At 39.6% G+C, this 15932-nt stretch overlaps 1 protein-coding gene across 4 annotated transcripts in view; it reads right to left on the bottom strand.

Annotated features, from left to right (window-relative positions):
- Positions 1 to 4813: 4813 nt before the first annotated feature.
- PANK1 (pantothenate kinase 1) overlaps positions 4814 to 15932 on the bottom strand; it is a 35165-nt gene continuing 24046 nt past the window's right edge. For all 4 annotated transcript variants that reach the window (XM_033065615.1, XM_033065617.1, XM_033065614.1 and 1 more), the window contains 5 exons: positions 13838 to 14091; positions 12154 to 12330; positions 11638 to 11761; positions 6891 to 7016; positions 4814 to 6295 (listed from right to left, as the gene is read on the bottom strand). In XM_033065615.1, coding sequence (XP_032921506.1) covers positions 6236 to 6295; positions 6891 to 7016; positions 11638 to 11761; positions 12154 to 12330; positions 13838 to 14091 — 741 coding nt within the window. In that variant the 3' untranslated portion in view covers positions 4814 to 6235. The remainder of the gene's footprint in view (positions 6296 to 6890; positions 7017 to 11637; positions 11762 to 12153; positions 12331 to 13837; positions 14092 to 15932) is intronic.

The following is a 15932-nucleotide window of genomic DNA, read 5'->3' as shown; positions in this document are numbered from 1 at the left end:
GCACAGCAGGGGAAGTGGAATGGTCAGGGACTGAAAGGGAACTGACTAAATTACCTTCCCTCCTCCAGTGGGTCTGTAAGGCAATAGGCTAGAAAAGGAAGAGCCAGTTCTTACACTTCTGTGAATTAAGATATTTTAACTGCCTAACAATCTCCACACACAGGGCAAACTTCTGCAGAGTCTTATGCCCAAAGTCATTGGACTCCACAGGGCAGTAACAGCTCTTTTGCTCCTAGCCTGATAAAGAGGCTTGTAATGCCACAGTTGGTGTCTTAGAACTTTATAGCAATGTACATAAAAATGAAAATTTAAACAAATTCCCATAATGCTGTGAACCAGATGTTCACAAAAACCTCACAAAGGCACTTTTATAATGGCCTTTCAGGTAGGAGAGCTGAAACAGTTATGTTGCCTGGCACCTGAAAAAAAAAAGCTCCAAATTGAGGAGAAAAAGATCAGAAATTGAAAAAAGAATTCTTCTTGACTAAAGCTAAGCTGACCTCTATGATTTGCACAATGAATAAAAGGTGAACTAGTCTGCAGGGTTTGGTGCCTTTTCTGTACAATATTTTTTATACAATTTCTTATGTGATGAGAGCAAGGAATGGAGAGAAATTCAGTCCCCGAATGTTTTCTGCCCTAGCTGTAGAAGAGAGGTGTGAAGTGTGTTACAGGTCAGCCTGCAGCCATCATCAGGAAACAGCTCTAGCTTCCCTTGCACTGCTTTTCTCCCTTCTAAGAGGCAAACCAGTGATGCTTGGGAGCTCCTATACTGCACAGGCAAATCTGCTGCAGAGAAGTCTATAAAACTCCTATATTTGAAGAGAAGAGAAAACTTGTTTTCTAAGATAAAACAGAAGTAACAAACACTGGGAAATTTGTGACTGTTTTTGGTTTATCTTGTAAATACTTCTGGACTTTTTTTTTTTTTTTTTGTGCACAGCCTTTTGTAGCCAAGTACAATATGCTGAGAGCTAGCTGGGTAACAGCATGCTGCATGCTCAGGACATAGGAACAGCATGTTTTTGTTTACTTATTCAAATAGCAGTAGGGGTGAGGTTGCTCAAAAACCAAAACAATCCTATTGAAAGTAACTAATTCTTTTTTAAGTACACTCAGCATTTTGTGATTCATTTAGCTAGCCACCTGTGAAAATGTTACATTAATTTGCTCAGGGTTTTTTTAATTAATATGCATTATTTCAGTTAATTTTTAAAATATACAGGAAGAAAAATTTCAAAAGAAGAGAGTGTTCTCACTGTTCAAATCAATCTCCTGGTGAAGCTATCCATTTTTTTCAGAGCAGAAGCCTCTCATAGCTTTATTGCCTTGCCCACATTACACTAGTGCATTCCACAAAACAGATGTTCACAGACCACCACGGCTGTGCTGCCTCCATTGCCTCCTGCTGACAATCAGGATGTCAGTAGGGTGATTCCAGTGGGAGAACAGAGGCAGCAGATACAGATAACAATACCAGCATCGCAACTCAGCATTATATCTACAGGTTGGAAATTATTTACTGCCTCACTTAAGAATATTCCGATTGCAGTCTCCTGGCTGATGCAGCTGTTCTAAAAGCTTGTAGGAAAGAGCACTTCAGTCAGCACATCTTTGCTATGGGCTTGAGATATTAATTTCTTCATCCTTACTACAACATAGGTATTTCCACTTCCACCCAACCTAGCATGTGCATTAGAAACTCCTACAAGCTGAGACCAGCTGTTTTATTTTTGTTAACATATTAATGCAAAACAAATCCCCTGAAATAGTCACAGCACACCAGCGGCCACACCATCTTGTTGCTTGAAGCAGTAATGTGTCTGTTGTGACAAAATGCATTCTCAAACCAGTGTCTGCCCATGATGAGACTGTCCTGCTCTAAAGCATTGTTCCTTGATGCTTTCAAGGATGGAACAGCAAATGTGTATTCCCTTGCAAGGAAAAGGGCATCTCACAATAGATTTTAAACCCAAAAGAGCATGCCATTTGGAAAAAAAAACCCAAAACCTAACATACATAAGAAAGTGGTAACATCCTTAGCTGAGACTACAGCTTCACAGGTGGGCATATGTGGAAATCTTGGTAATTGGGGTAAACTCTACTCTGAACATGCATTGCCAAGGCTGCTTTGGTACCTCAGCATTTGCTAAAGGGCAACTCCTTTGTATTCAATACCCAGATTTATGCAAACTTTTAAGGTTGAAAAGAAATGATTGGGTCACCCACCCAAAAACCTGAAAAACTACAAAGCTGTCAACTTGGAAAGACACTTTTGAAGGTGGAAGTGCCCTGATCATCACAACAAAATAAGGAAAACCACTTAAGAACGGGGAATGATGTATTATTTTAAGTAAAACATGATGCCATTTCATGCTGCTTACCCACCTTCATTCCAGGTACCAAGACAAAAAATAGACTGGTCATTCATAGCCTGTGTTTCATTTAATTCCAAATTCAAAGACACTTTGTGCTTTAAAAACAGAACCCAATAGAACTCCTCATCCGACTGGAAACAATCATGTATGTTTATTTTGTCATCAGTTCAACCCCATATGGTTCTCCCATCTGTAAAGTTCTGCTGTGTCCTGCCAAAAATCACTTGCAAGTATCTTGTGACAGTCTAATGGGAACAGAAGTGCTGATAACAGTGAAACACCAGGACAGCTTTGCTTTGCTGAGGTTGGAAAGAACTGCAAGCACCTTACTTGTCCTCAAAGTCAGATTCTTGCACTGCCCCCATGCACCCCAAGCTAGCCTTCTTTATCAAATCTAATAAAGCAAATATTCTTAGTTGTCTCTCATTCTTCATCCTGCACTAAGGATTTTCCCCCAGTACTTTAGTCCAAAACTCTTACTTTAGAACATGGGCCCTTCTTGGTAGGGGATGTAATTACACTTTTTGTCAAAATTATTACAAATTGGGCTGCCTTGGGGGTGGTGGAGAGAGAATGAAGAGAGTAGCATGAGATTCAAGAAAAAATATTCAAGGGCAAAAGCAGCACAGCCATGACAATTGAGAGTGATGAGTCTGACTCATTTTGTTCCAACTTACCTGAATAATTACCTACCTTATCATGTTTCAGAAAGAGAAGCTAGATTAACAAAGCTTGGCCTGTTAACAGGTCTATTTATACCAAAACAAGTATTTTCAACACATACCAAATCTGCAGACTCACTGATCTCCCTTAGGGAAGCCTGCTTCTTCAACTTCACCATTTCCAAAACAAAAAAGATCCTAGAATCTCGATATTTCTAGGTTCACAGTGATACTCTTGGATAGTGCTGGAGTTGAACTTTGCTTGCACAAATTTCCAGTTCGTACCAGTTATAGTAGAGGTTTATCTGTGTAGTTGAGCAAGAATGTTTTCAGACTCTTTAGATACCTCTGGATGACTGATGAAGTGGGGCACCTTGGGGAACCCCTTTCAACAGGTGACTGTAGACAGCAGCTGGATACCAAACACAGTCAGAAAAATGCTAAACAGCAATGCTCTTAGAAATGCCCCAAAATACTCCCCCCTATGCCAAAAATATTGTAACAGTGCCAGAAATCAACCACACTGTCATTAATCCATCACTCAATAACAGAAGGGGGATATGGAAGATGAAACCAAGAACTGGGAGTAGTGGAGGCAGGCAAAGTCTGAAGGTAAAGAGGCAAGTTATAGTACTAGCAGATTCATATGATGGTACTGATGGAGAAACAGGAAAAAGTAGTCAAGGCAACAAAGAAATTAGGCTTTTCTCCCTCAGGAAAAGAATAATTGAATACAGTGTCATTTTCATCTAGCTTCTTCTACTTTGTGACTTCCCACAACTCTCTATCCTAAAGTCTGCTAATATTTTTCCCAACCAGACATACTCATTTATGTAATTCAGAGTACTTTTTCTCATTCTCTTGACTGCAGAAATTCACCTAGTAAGCATTTTAAACTTCAAATCAGCATTTTAAAGATAAAGGTTTATTTTATGCTTCTCCAAGAACTTACCTGACAGTCCTTAGAATCTTAGAGGTAACTTCAGGGCTACCACAATTGTGCTTTTCTTCTTTAACCACACAGCTTCAATTTGTGCATCTCTTAGGTCCTTATATATTTCTCTGAATGGTTTGCAAGGGTTTTTTTTAATGTGTGTGGGTTTTTTGGGTATGGGGGGTGCTTTTTGGGGCTTTTTGCGAAGTAGAGGATTTTAATCTTAAAAGAACAGCAGTTCTTTTCATATTTGTTTACTTAACATTACAGTCTTCCTTCACAAGTCTAAATGTAAAGAATGCAACATCTATGTGACAGACATTCCCACAACAAATTCCCTTCAAAACACACAGTGGAGAAAAACATGGGATATTTCTCTGAAGCAAGCAGCTACATGACTGATGTCGTGCTTCCCTCTACTGTTTATCATTAGAAGCACAGTTACCTCTTAACATTCTGAAGTTTTCCTCAAAAAACCCAAAAGTGTACAAATGAATCTTTATTTGCAGGCAAAACTTAGCCAATAACCTTAATCAACATTTTATTTTCTTTATTTAAAAAAATAGAGGCACTGAGCAGAACCATCTGCACTTATCTCAAGCTCAATATTACAGAAAATATCAGTTTCAACAGGCTAATATTATCTCATTTTTGTTTACAGTCCTTTAAGGTCAACTTCAAGCAGGCAAAAGGCTTCAAACATTAAAGCTTTGTTATCAAGAGTAAAAACATGTCAAGAACAAAATGATTATCATGGAATTATGTGGTCATGTATGTCAGCAAAACAAGTGTTATGTATGTCACACCATTGCTTTCAAGAAATGAATTCCACAGATACATTAAAACTGTCAAAACAGTAGTGGTCTTTATTTCCATCAGACAAGTTAACACTTCAGTTAATATCACCATCTTTAAACATTTGGGAGATAAGCAAGTTAATGACTTAAAGTGAAATATACCCCCTTCCAAAAATATACTGAATTTTATACTGTCCCTCTGATGAGTCATTTACATTATGTGACATCACATACAGTCTTGCAAGACAAAATAATTTACTAACTGTTTTTCAGCCTCTTATTTGTGAGCCCTCAAGGAAAGCAAGTTTATATATGCTCCACAGCTGCCTTAGTACATGGATTTCAAAGGGGTCTCAGTTCAACTTGGGGGAAAAAAAATCTAGAGAGGTCCACAAATTAGAAAAGGTAGAAAATATAGTATTGGAATAAACACTCAAATTTTAGTGTCCTGGAGGGAAAGTTAACACTAGTTTAAAAGTAGAAAATACTTCAGTCGGTATTTTTCTAATTTTAGTAACTGGGCTTTTAAAAATGCTGTAATCAGTTGTTTTCAATTAAGAACAAGTTAAAACTTGCAGACTACAGAAAAATAACTGAAGACAATCTCCCTTTGCCATCTAATACCAACTGTGAATAACATCTTTACTACAGAACTCCTCATGATGATCACAGGTCTTCATCAGAAACAATTTTCATTTTAGTGTTAATTAAATAATTAAAATTTTATTTCATCTCTTCTTTAAAATTTTTATTGTAGAGAAGAATCAGCCCTGCAAAACCAGCTGGCAGTCTCTTCCTGTTTCAATTCATAACTACTGAAAAATTACATTCTTAAACCCCCTGCTATTGCCAAGCTTCCTCACAGTCCTTTAAAGAAATGCATTTAGCCACAGAATGGTTTGCAAATTTATTTTTTGGGGGGAAGGGTCAGAGAGATGTTCAAATGTCTCATCTAATGAGGAAAGGAAAGGCAAAAAAAAAAAAATCAATTACTAGTTTTCACAGTAAAATGCATCAGCTTTGCAGTTTCATTTGAAACCAAGAACAAATCATGAAACGTCATGAAAATAAGATAAAAAAATCTCCTAGAGTGATTACTAAATGAAGTTAAAATTACCACACTAATCAGTAAACCCCAGAAGAAAAGCAGATGCCTCATATCACAGGTCCTACATTAAACAGTATTCATTTTTTAAAATAAATCCATAAAATCTGTATGTTTGGCCACTTTGCACATTTTTCCCCTAAAAAATACAGTGTACAGAAAAAAAAAATCTTGTAATTCCCAGTATGAATTCTGAAGTATAAGGTCAAAACCCAGAAATCAAGGATCAGCTAAAAGGATTTTAAATTATTTACAAATCCAGCAGGTAGGACAACCATAATGGCTTCATTTCCATCCTTATAGTGGCTTTCACTCTTAACCAGCAGCATCTGCAGTAAAAATCTCTTCAGACAGCTTCATCACTGATCATCTGTCATCTTAAGCATTTCTAGAAGAGCCCCAACAGCTCCAAAATAACCCTATAAACAAAGGTAAAAGAAAATCAAAAACAATCAAACTCCAAAATAAGACATCACATAACAAAGTTCAAGGCAACTAAAAGAATGTCAGCCCTGCCAAATATTTGCTCTAAAATACGATTTAAAAAGATCATCCTTAGCCAGAAGAAAGAGCCTGATACTGGAAAATGTCTTGCATAGTTCTCCAAAATCATAAAACAAACAAAAATATTACAAAACCATAATGTTGATGATGTACTGAGGCAGAGCAGTTTCTGTTATAGACCTGTACAGTTCAAAATGATGCTTACAAAAATGAATTATACTTGAGATTTTCATATACCAGCCCATGCAAATGAACATTGTTGTTATCAGGGTCAGAAAGCAAATACAAGAAATAGGCAATGTTTAACAACACATACCACAAGATTAGTGATCAAACACAGGAGTTAACAAGTAGCATTTTCAAATGAATTTGTAAACTGAATAGCATTTATGCAGAACTTAACCTGTGCATTCAATTCAAAGCAACAGCATTTCCCCCCTTTCAAGTTCACAAATAAAGGACTACAAGAATTTTGTACTTAAAAAAGTAGTTCAACACATATTTCCTTACCTCATGTTCCAAAAACAGAGCTTTTAGCTGTCCCTTGGACCAATAATCCATAGCATATGCTAGCACTTTCATAGAAATCATATTAATTCGGAGAAAGTTGCCAACGAACACCACCTTGTCGATGTTCTGGGAAATTGAATTTGAAAAACATACCAGAAAAATTATATTCAGCTAAATTATTTGCCTCATTTAACATGTACCTCTGACTCTATTACAATGTTAAATGGAAATTTTAGGTTACATTTAAATACTTCAAACTGAAAAGTCAAAAAATATTGCAGTTACTGATCACTAAGTAAGAGACATTGGAAGAGTAGGGAGGTGCAGACAAAAGTGAGAGACTATCATCATAGAAGATCAATATTTGCTTAAAATACTGAATAAATATCACAACCTTCCCAACATGACTCAGATTATGAACATTTTTGTGGTGGCGTTTGGTTTTTTAATTGCATATGGTTGCACTGAAGACATCTTCCCCCCCGCATGTTAAATGAAGCAACTTTCCAGAGATCACTATGATTATTAAATCCAGATGGAGAACCTCTGAAGGCTAAGAAGAATTACATTAGAGATGGGAAGGAGCATCTTTTATTATCAAGACTGTGACTCCATTTTCAAAAAGCAAGTGAAATGGGGCCAACATAATACTTGATATGTATGGCATTCCTTTGTTTCAAAGCTCATTTGAACTCAGTTTTCATTCAGGAAATTAAGATTTTTTAACCATCAGTACTAGGCTGCCAACGAGAAAGCCACAGACCATCCTTGCTTGTACATCACTGCAGTAAGCACTGGTTCTGTGTGGTGTTATAACCATCTTACCAAGCCCAGTTCTGCCTGTTTTGCACAAAATTGCACTTGCATTTTGCATTGGTGTACCAGATGACGTTCACCAGACACTAGATTTGGTCTAAAAGATTCAGTAGGAGGCCACATCTTAGAGATAAAAGCTTTTACAGGAGTCCTGAAGAGCCCTAGGAATGCATTTTCAAGAGTCTTCTGCAGAAGTTTGCCAGAAAGGCTGCACATGGGCTAGAATTAACAAGAGTTACCCCTCTATACTGATCCAGCTCTATAAAGCCCAACAGCTGCAGCAATTCCTATGCTACAGCCACAGTCATGCCATGTCCAGGACCATGCCTGTGACACACCCAGGGAACATCCTCACTGGAATGAATACTCAGTGCTGGGGAGAGATGATCCCCAGACACTGTAACTCATCCACCCAGCCTCTGCTGAGTGAGGGGCATGCCTGCCTACCCTCAAACCAAACACAGCATCACAAACTTTATTTGAGTAGAGCCTCTGTAGTCAAATCAGCACACATTCGTGCTCAGGAATTTATGAATGAAAATAAGAACTTCTTAAGTTTAAAAATGCTGCCATGGAACATGGCTAAGAGCACCCTGCATCCTTGGATGAGGCAGTTTTGCCTCTGAAGCAACTTCAGACAGAGGAGAGACAAATATGCAACTAATTAATTTCCTGTAATGCCATAGCATAAAATTGGTTAGAATCTACATTTCAATTTCAAATGCATAAGATTTTTTCTGAATCTAAAAACAAAGTCACTGTTACCAGAAGCAATACCTAACACAGAGTATAAAAATTACTGCAAAGTTTGAATCTAAAAGTACTAGCTATATCTACTGGAGTAACAATGTATATTAACATGCAAATTCCATTTTTGTTTAAAACATTCCTTGAGTCGACAAAGTTAAAAATTGCATTAATAATGTAAAGTTCTCTAGATTTTCTGAACTGAACTAAAAACAAGTTAAGCATTTTTTAGAAGTTGAAATGCTACCCCTTAAGGGAGTCTTGTCAATTTACTTTCAAATTGTCCACTGTTGCTGAAACCTTCAAAGCTGAAAGACAGAAATCTTAAACTGCTGAAGAGATGGTGGTGACATGCTTATTTAAGTTAATCAAATTACAGCATCCTGGAAAAGACATGCACTCTTTCATTCTCTGGGGTCTTGGTAAATTTTTCAACTACCCTGCAGCAGAAAGCTGTAACATAGCTTTAATATGGTATAGTCACATATTTGCCAATCTAATTGAATAGGGAAATCTCTATAAATGACAATAACAAGCCCTGCACATATTTTTGCAAGGTAGCTTGTTCAGATGCAAACTTACATGTTCTGTGAATAAGAAAAGCATAAACCAGATCAGTTTTCTTTATGCAGCTCTGCTGTGCCTAGGACAGGCCATTTCAAAGGGCCTGTGGCCAAATGGTTCCAGACCATGGAATTTTTCTACCCCACTGCCAACTTTGTGCAAGCAAATTTGCTTTGAAGTTCTGCAGACAGAATATTTCATTTATTCCCCAGTCTCATTTTTTCCTGCACATATGCAAGTCATTTTCAACACAATATTAAAGCTGCAATCATTGGGAAAAGCTTATCAAAAGTCATGCTTCAGGGCATAAATTGATTCTGTCAACCTAAAAGTGAGCGTTACCATAACCCTAATCTAATACATACAAGCTCCACAAAAGAATATCATATTCAACTCTTTATGTAGCTCTTATTTGAGGATTTGATTCATCAAGCTTGCTGTAAGTCAGAGCCATGTCTCCCAAAAGCAATTTAGATTATTTAGCAGAATGATCACATTAGATTTTTTTCCCCAAGAGCAAACTATCTGAAGATTAGCTCACTTAAAATGATACTGCATGTTTTTCTTTTTAACAGTATGTAAAGTGACTAAATGAAGTTTTTTTATTCTCTAAAACTACAAAATAATTTACTTCAAGTGTTGGAGAAATTCTGCTTTGACACTGTGAAATGAAGAATATTTAACACATCAATTCACATTCCTCCACCAAATTCTATGAACCACATCAGTTTTTAAGAGGCCTGCCCCCAGAACAGAGATGTTAGGAACTTTTTCACAATGACTCAGAAGAATTAATTTCCTTAGCAGCCTCTCTCATCCTCTGAAGGCACCACATATGGCTCCCTGCTGCAACTCTCCATGCTTTGATAGCCCTGTACAATGCTGCTTGAACTCCATGCCACAAGGCAACACTGTAAAGAAGCTGAAAGCAAAGAGAACACCGAAAGAGAATCATCCTGACCAAAAGACTGAAATTGCCAAAGAAAAGAAAATGTGTCTGCAGCCACTTTTCACAATGAAGGAAGGTTATCAGTGCCATTTGATAGGGGCATGCACTACAACTTGTCTTGACCAATATATTTTAAAAGTGCTCTAGAGAGGAATATGAACAACAAACATAACAATGGCATACAAAATCAAGGGAGAATAGAAAATGAACAGCATAGCAGTGCTGAAAGAGACATATCCCGTGACTGAGGAAAAAATGGCAAATGAAGCTCAAGTTAAAAAAGTGAAATGACACAAGTGGAAGGGGGAAGAGAGACAATTATGCAGACACAATGATAGGCTCCAAATTAGCTGCTTTAAGATGATACCATGGAGGGACTGTTGATTTCTTAGACATGAGTGCCATGCCCACAAAAATGAAATACTATGACCTGTTAGTAAAGGAGCTCTGAGCACAAAATTTATCAATATGCCATCACATAAATTCATTGAACAACCACATTCTGAGTACCATAAAAAAATCTGATAATTCAATCTTAAAATTACAACCATAAAAAGATTAAAAACGCAAAATGAAGCAGTGCATAAAAGATAGTCTCCTTACCCAAAAAAGGGAAGACAAAGTATTAGGACCTTTTGCCTTGGAAAGACCAAGAAAGAGACGTGGCAAAGGTTGATTAAAAATCAAATCTCACACCCACCAAAAGCACTAGTGATTAATTATTTACTATTTCTGATAAAGCCATAAGCAAGATGGGAGCCAGTAAAGTGATTAGATGGCAGTTTGGTGAGTTTCTTGGGTTGATTTTGTTCAATTTTTCTGGTTTTGCATGTATGATGTTGATTAAAAACATAAAAGCAGCAGCAACTTTTTCTACCAACAGAATGCTGTGCAGCCATAACACCTATGTATTAAAAAATTATATAAATTCATTATCTGCTCAGAGCAGATAAAAGGTATTAATTAACACATAATTGTAAAGGATTCAATCTGCAGATAAAAGCAAGGACCTAAAGGACCTAAATGTTTGGGTTTGTGGTGGGGGTTTTTTGACCCTTTTTTTTTTCCTAACTGCTGGAAGCTGTAGTGTATGGATTGAACAATCCATCTCTATTTATCATGCACAATCAAAAGAATGTAATAAGCATCTGAAAGGAGTTTGAGGCAGGAAAATTAACTGCATTTTTCTTCATTCTTATACAGTGCAATTGAACCTGCATCTATCCAAACATCTAACACAATATACAATTTGAACCCATCCTGCTATGGAAACAATCCAAGCAAAATAGTATTCAAAATAAATTCTGTCATGCTATAGTAAAACCTGCAAATAACTACAAAGTAACAGAGTAATAATTAGTATTAAAAACATGTTAATATTTATGTATTACAGCTTGAGAACAACTGAACACTCCAGGCTGAAGCTCAATGCCTCAAAGAGATCTTTACAGACAATTTTTCTCCCCTCTTCCCTAGCTCTGAAGCTTGAACATCCTCACACTTTACATCAAAGCATACACAGAAGCCACAAGAATTATGACAGGACATTAAATATATGCATATTTACCAAGGCCAGTGACACACCTACTAGGCCAGCAATTTGCATTTTTGCATCCTGATAATGTCACTATGTTGTTTCTAAAGGTTTAAAGCCCATGGTAAATAACTTACCTCATTCAACGCACACATGCGCGCAATAGAACCTATGTTGTTGGTGATGGTGACCAAAGTAGCTCTGGCCAAGTCCTCTTTACTGATGGAATCTCTCTTCTCTTTACTCATCATATGACCAAAGCTGTGTGAGGAAGATCATGTCTTTTAACATGAGATATTCAGGAGTGATAAAAGCCCTTAAAATTGTATCATTTAGCAAGTTTTGCTTTGATTTGATACCCATTAACTTGTCGAGTGTGAAAAGGGATCTCTTTAGAAAGGCAAAACAATGAGTAAGGACACTTCTAAAATAATTGTAATTTAAATGGAAGCAAACTGCATCAGGCATTATTTAATATCTGTTTAAAAAAAAAAGGCAAAAAGTAGGTGAGAGATCCAAGGACAAACCCCATGATACATCGAGTGACATTTCCACATGGACACAGTGCATAGTCCAGGGATCATGCACTCAGTTTAGCATGCACAGGAAGTCTCCCAAGGACTGCTTACTAACACAGCTCACTGAACACGTACCTTGACGCTACAGCAGATCCTTGAAGGCCAAACCGCTCATAGTCTCCTCCATAAATATCTTTCACCAGCTTATCCACATTGGTGCTGTCTCCCTTTGCAGCCATTTCCAGTGCTTCTTCAAATGTCTCGCAGCCAGTGAGCAAACAGCACAGGCCCAGGAATGTTCCTCCTCCAAGGCTAGAAAAGCACAGTGCCTTCAGACCAGCAGCTTGAACCAGCTTTTACCAGAGCCCTTCAGACTGCCATTTACAACATGCTGCACACAGGTGCCAACTGTATTTCACTGCTCCTCCCTTAAAGGAGTGTGCATACACACGCTCTACACTGAGCTATTTAACACAAGTGTCATCCAGTGTGGTTTTAACTCACTAGACCTGAGTCCTTAACTCTTAAATAGGAGAAATTATACTAAAGGGTTAGCTAAGAATAAGGTCCGACCCAACACCACAGATACCACTTTGCTACTTGTGGCACTCTAACATGTTTTCTGCCAAAGAATAATTAGCCAGCAGAGCACTCAAATGAGCGAGGAAAGAATGAACAGTGAACAAAGGTAAATCTGCAAGGGCTGGCAGCCAAGGCAGATCTTGTCCCCCCAGCCAGAGGCAGGAAGCAGTCTGGTTGGCTCCTTTTCAAAGCAAGCCCAGCATCCCGAATGTTCCTTCCCTGCAAGAACTGAGCAAGGAACTCACTTGAGTATTTTGTAACAGCTCAAGTGCAATATTTACTGACTACGTAAATTTAGAAGAGAGTATTTAACTGTGCATAACACGTTGCTAACTCATTAAAGTTCTACTTTGGACTTTTCAGACATAAACTTTAACTTACTAATCTCTACATCCTTCCTCATTCTTTCTTGGCCACTGACAAAGTTAGCTTATTAGTAGTGACTGCAGTTACAGCAAACAAGGTGATCAGTGAGACACCACATGTACTTCATGAAAAAGCACAGGAGGTCAGGTTGGAACACTATTTAGTCCGTGCTCTTAGATTATTGGGTTTTTCAGAACACATAGCACTGTAATGTACTCAGTATCTGAACAGTAGAAAGCTCTGCACACCAGCCACAAGACAATATTGATTTCATCATCTGTAACAAGCCAACAACACATCGCAGTCATGTTTTTCCTTCCATAATGGAAAGGATTCGAAGCATGTCTACCAAAGATGCTAAAATTTCTGTGCTTGAAAAAGACCAGTGCTGCAAGAAATCCAATGCCTCCCACAGAACTTGTGTCCATCTGTACTGCACAGAGAAATGGCTCATGGCTACCATTGTGGCAAAGGTATGCCCTCAGTAAAACAGGAGATATATATGCATTTCATGTGCATTATACAGGAGAAACTTTAATACATACCATGGACCAAAAAAGAGTGCAGGGAGAGAAGGTTCATTTGCTGGGACAGTTCTATTTTGGAAATTCACAGCGAGGGATGGGAAATAGGTAAGAACACCAACAAGAGACTAAGGCAGGTCTAAAGTTGAACAGATCAATGATGTCCCTGACACAGATCCAATCTCTGAAGCTATCCTAGGATATTTTCTGCCTTGCTACTGGGTAGGTTTTTAAAAGAAATGGGAATACATGCACAATTTGGAGCTGTAGCTACTGATCACACTCTCTAATTCTACCCGCTCAGTTGCGAAGGAGAAAACAGTTGAAAGAAACAAAAGCAAATTTACCTGGATCCTGTAACTCTTTTATAATTGTCCTTAGAATACACAGCTAGGATGCTGACCCCTGAGCCTATGTTAACCAGCAGCATAGGATATGGATTATCAAGGCAGTAAGGCTTTTTCTGGCACTGTTCAGGATCTGTAGGATTTTCAAAATAATAGCACTCTGGTTGGCCATTGAAACCAACAGAATCAACATAAAGGAGGCCCTGGATCAAACAGTCCAATTCATCCAGTTTATAGAGCTGTAGATCAGCCATCTGTAAAAGAACAACAAGAAATTAAGAAACACATATTTCCTAGTATAATACAACACTGAGGACAAAAGGCTCCACTGAAGCACTTTGATCCCTTTAATAGTAACATATTATGCTATTTAAGCGGTACAGAGATCCAAGCATGAAGTCTGAAATAAAAATTCACTATCTGCCTGACAACAGGTACCTCCCAAAACAATGATGTGCTACACAGTAATGCAATCTAGTTCCTCAGCCTTTGAGACATTCTGGGCTCTGCAAGCAGAGTATTTATCCTCCTTAATATTCTGATGCAATAAACATCTTTCCCCTCAACACCAGCCCAGAGCAGCTGTGCTCTTTTGGGCAGTATCAGACACATGCCTACACAGCAGCATTCCTCAGGATGCTAAGTACTCTAGCTCATCATCCAGCTACATTTCCCAGTAATTTAATGAAATTTTCAGCAGAAGCATTAAGATGTGCATGTTGTGTTAATACACAGTAAATATACAGTGGATTTTTTTCGTACATGTCGCTACTTATTCAGCTTATTTTTTAAAATTACAATGAGAACCTTAAAATGCCTCATGAAAAACAGAGGCATAACTCCTCTGTTTGGTGAAAAATCATATAAAATCCAAACAAAAAGATTGTCAGGCCCATGCCCCCAGCAGAATATAACTTAAAGAGAAGGCAGACAATCAAAAGCTGACAAAAGACATTCCCTTTAAGATCTCACATATCACCATGATTGTACAGTAATTTCACGAATACAAGCCGCAGCAATTTGACAAAAATTTTGGTGGAAACCCGGAAGTGCGGCTAATAGTCGGGTGCCGCTAATATATTAATAATTTTCTGACATTTACAACCCCAGACGTGCCAGCCAGAGTGCCGAGCCAAGCACCGGCCAGTAAAAGCCGGTATTTCGCAATTGTTACAGTGTTACCGTGTCGCCCTGGCTCCCTGCAGGCAGCACCGGGGGCGGGGAGAGAGGTGGGAGAGCTCTCTTTCCTCCTCTGCTGCAGCCCAGGGGAGGGGGGCGGGGGGCGCCGCCATTGCCGCGGCCCGGGGAGCCGACGGGGGGGAAGCGCCGCCATTGCCGCGGCTCGGGGGGGCCGCGCCGCCATTGCCGCGGCTCGGGGGGGCCGACGGGAGCCCTGCGCAGCCATTGCCGCGGCCCGGGGAGGGGGAAGTGCGCGCCGCCATTGCCGCGTCTCGGGGAGCCGGCGGGAGCCCCGCGCCGCCATTGCCGCGGCTCGGGGGGGGGCGGGAAGTGCGCGCTGCCATTGCCGCGGCCCGGGGAGGAGGCGGGGTGCTTTGTCCGCGCCCGCCGCCGGCGCCACGGGCGCGGGAAAGCTCCGTCCCCGCCCGCCGCCGTAGGAGCGGGGGGGGCTCCGTCCCTGCCTGCCACCGCGGGGCAGCGCCGACCCGGGGTGACCGAGCGCAGTGGCAGCGGCGGCCGGCCCCGAGCGGCAGCACCGGGCTGGGTCACCTGGCCCCGTCAGCGGCCCCTAGCGGGCCGAGCCTGCACAGCCTTAGCTCAGCCAGTAAACCCCGCCCTCCTGCGGTTCTGTTACTAATTGCACGCGGGTCCTCGCTGCGAACGACAGAGCGGCTTATATTCGTGTGCGGCTTATCTATGGACAAAAACCGAAATATTTGCCAACACCCAGAGATGCGGCTTATACTCAGTGCGGCTTGTATTCGTGAATTTACTGTACTTCAACAGACATGTCTACTTTCCAAAGCATTCTATTCACTGATTTAGAAGTAACATCCCTTTCTCAAAATAGGATACACTGACCAACTGCAGGAAGTCTCCATTTCTAGGTAGAGGAGAGAGCAAAAAAAAAAACCTG

This window comes from Catharus ustulatus, chromosome 8 (genome assembly GCF_009819885.2).
Source record: "Catharus ustulatus isolate bCatUst1 chromosome 8, bCatUst1.pri.v2, whole genome shotgun sequence".
NCBI lineage: Eukaryota > Metazoa > Chordata > Aves > Passeriformes > Turdidae > Catharus > Catharus ustulatus.
This window is presented reverse-complemented; position numbering and strand designations above follow the sequence as displayed.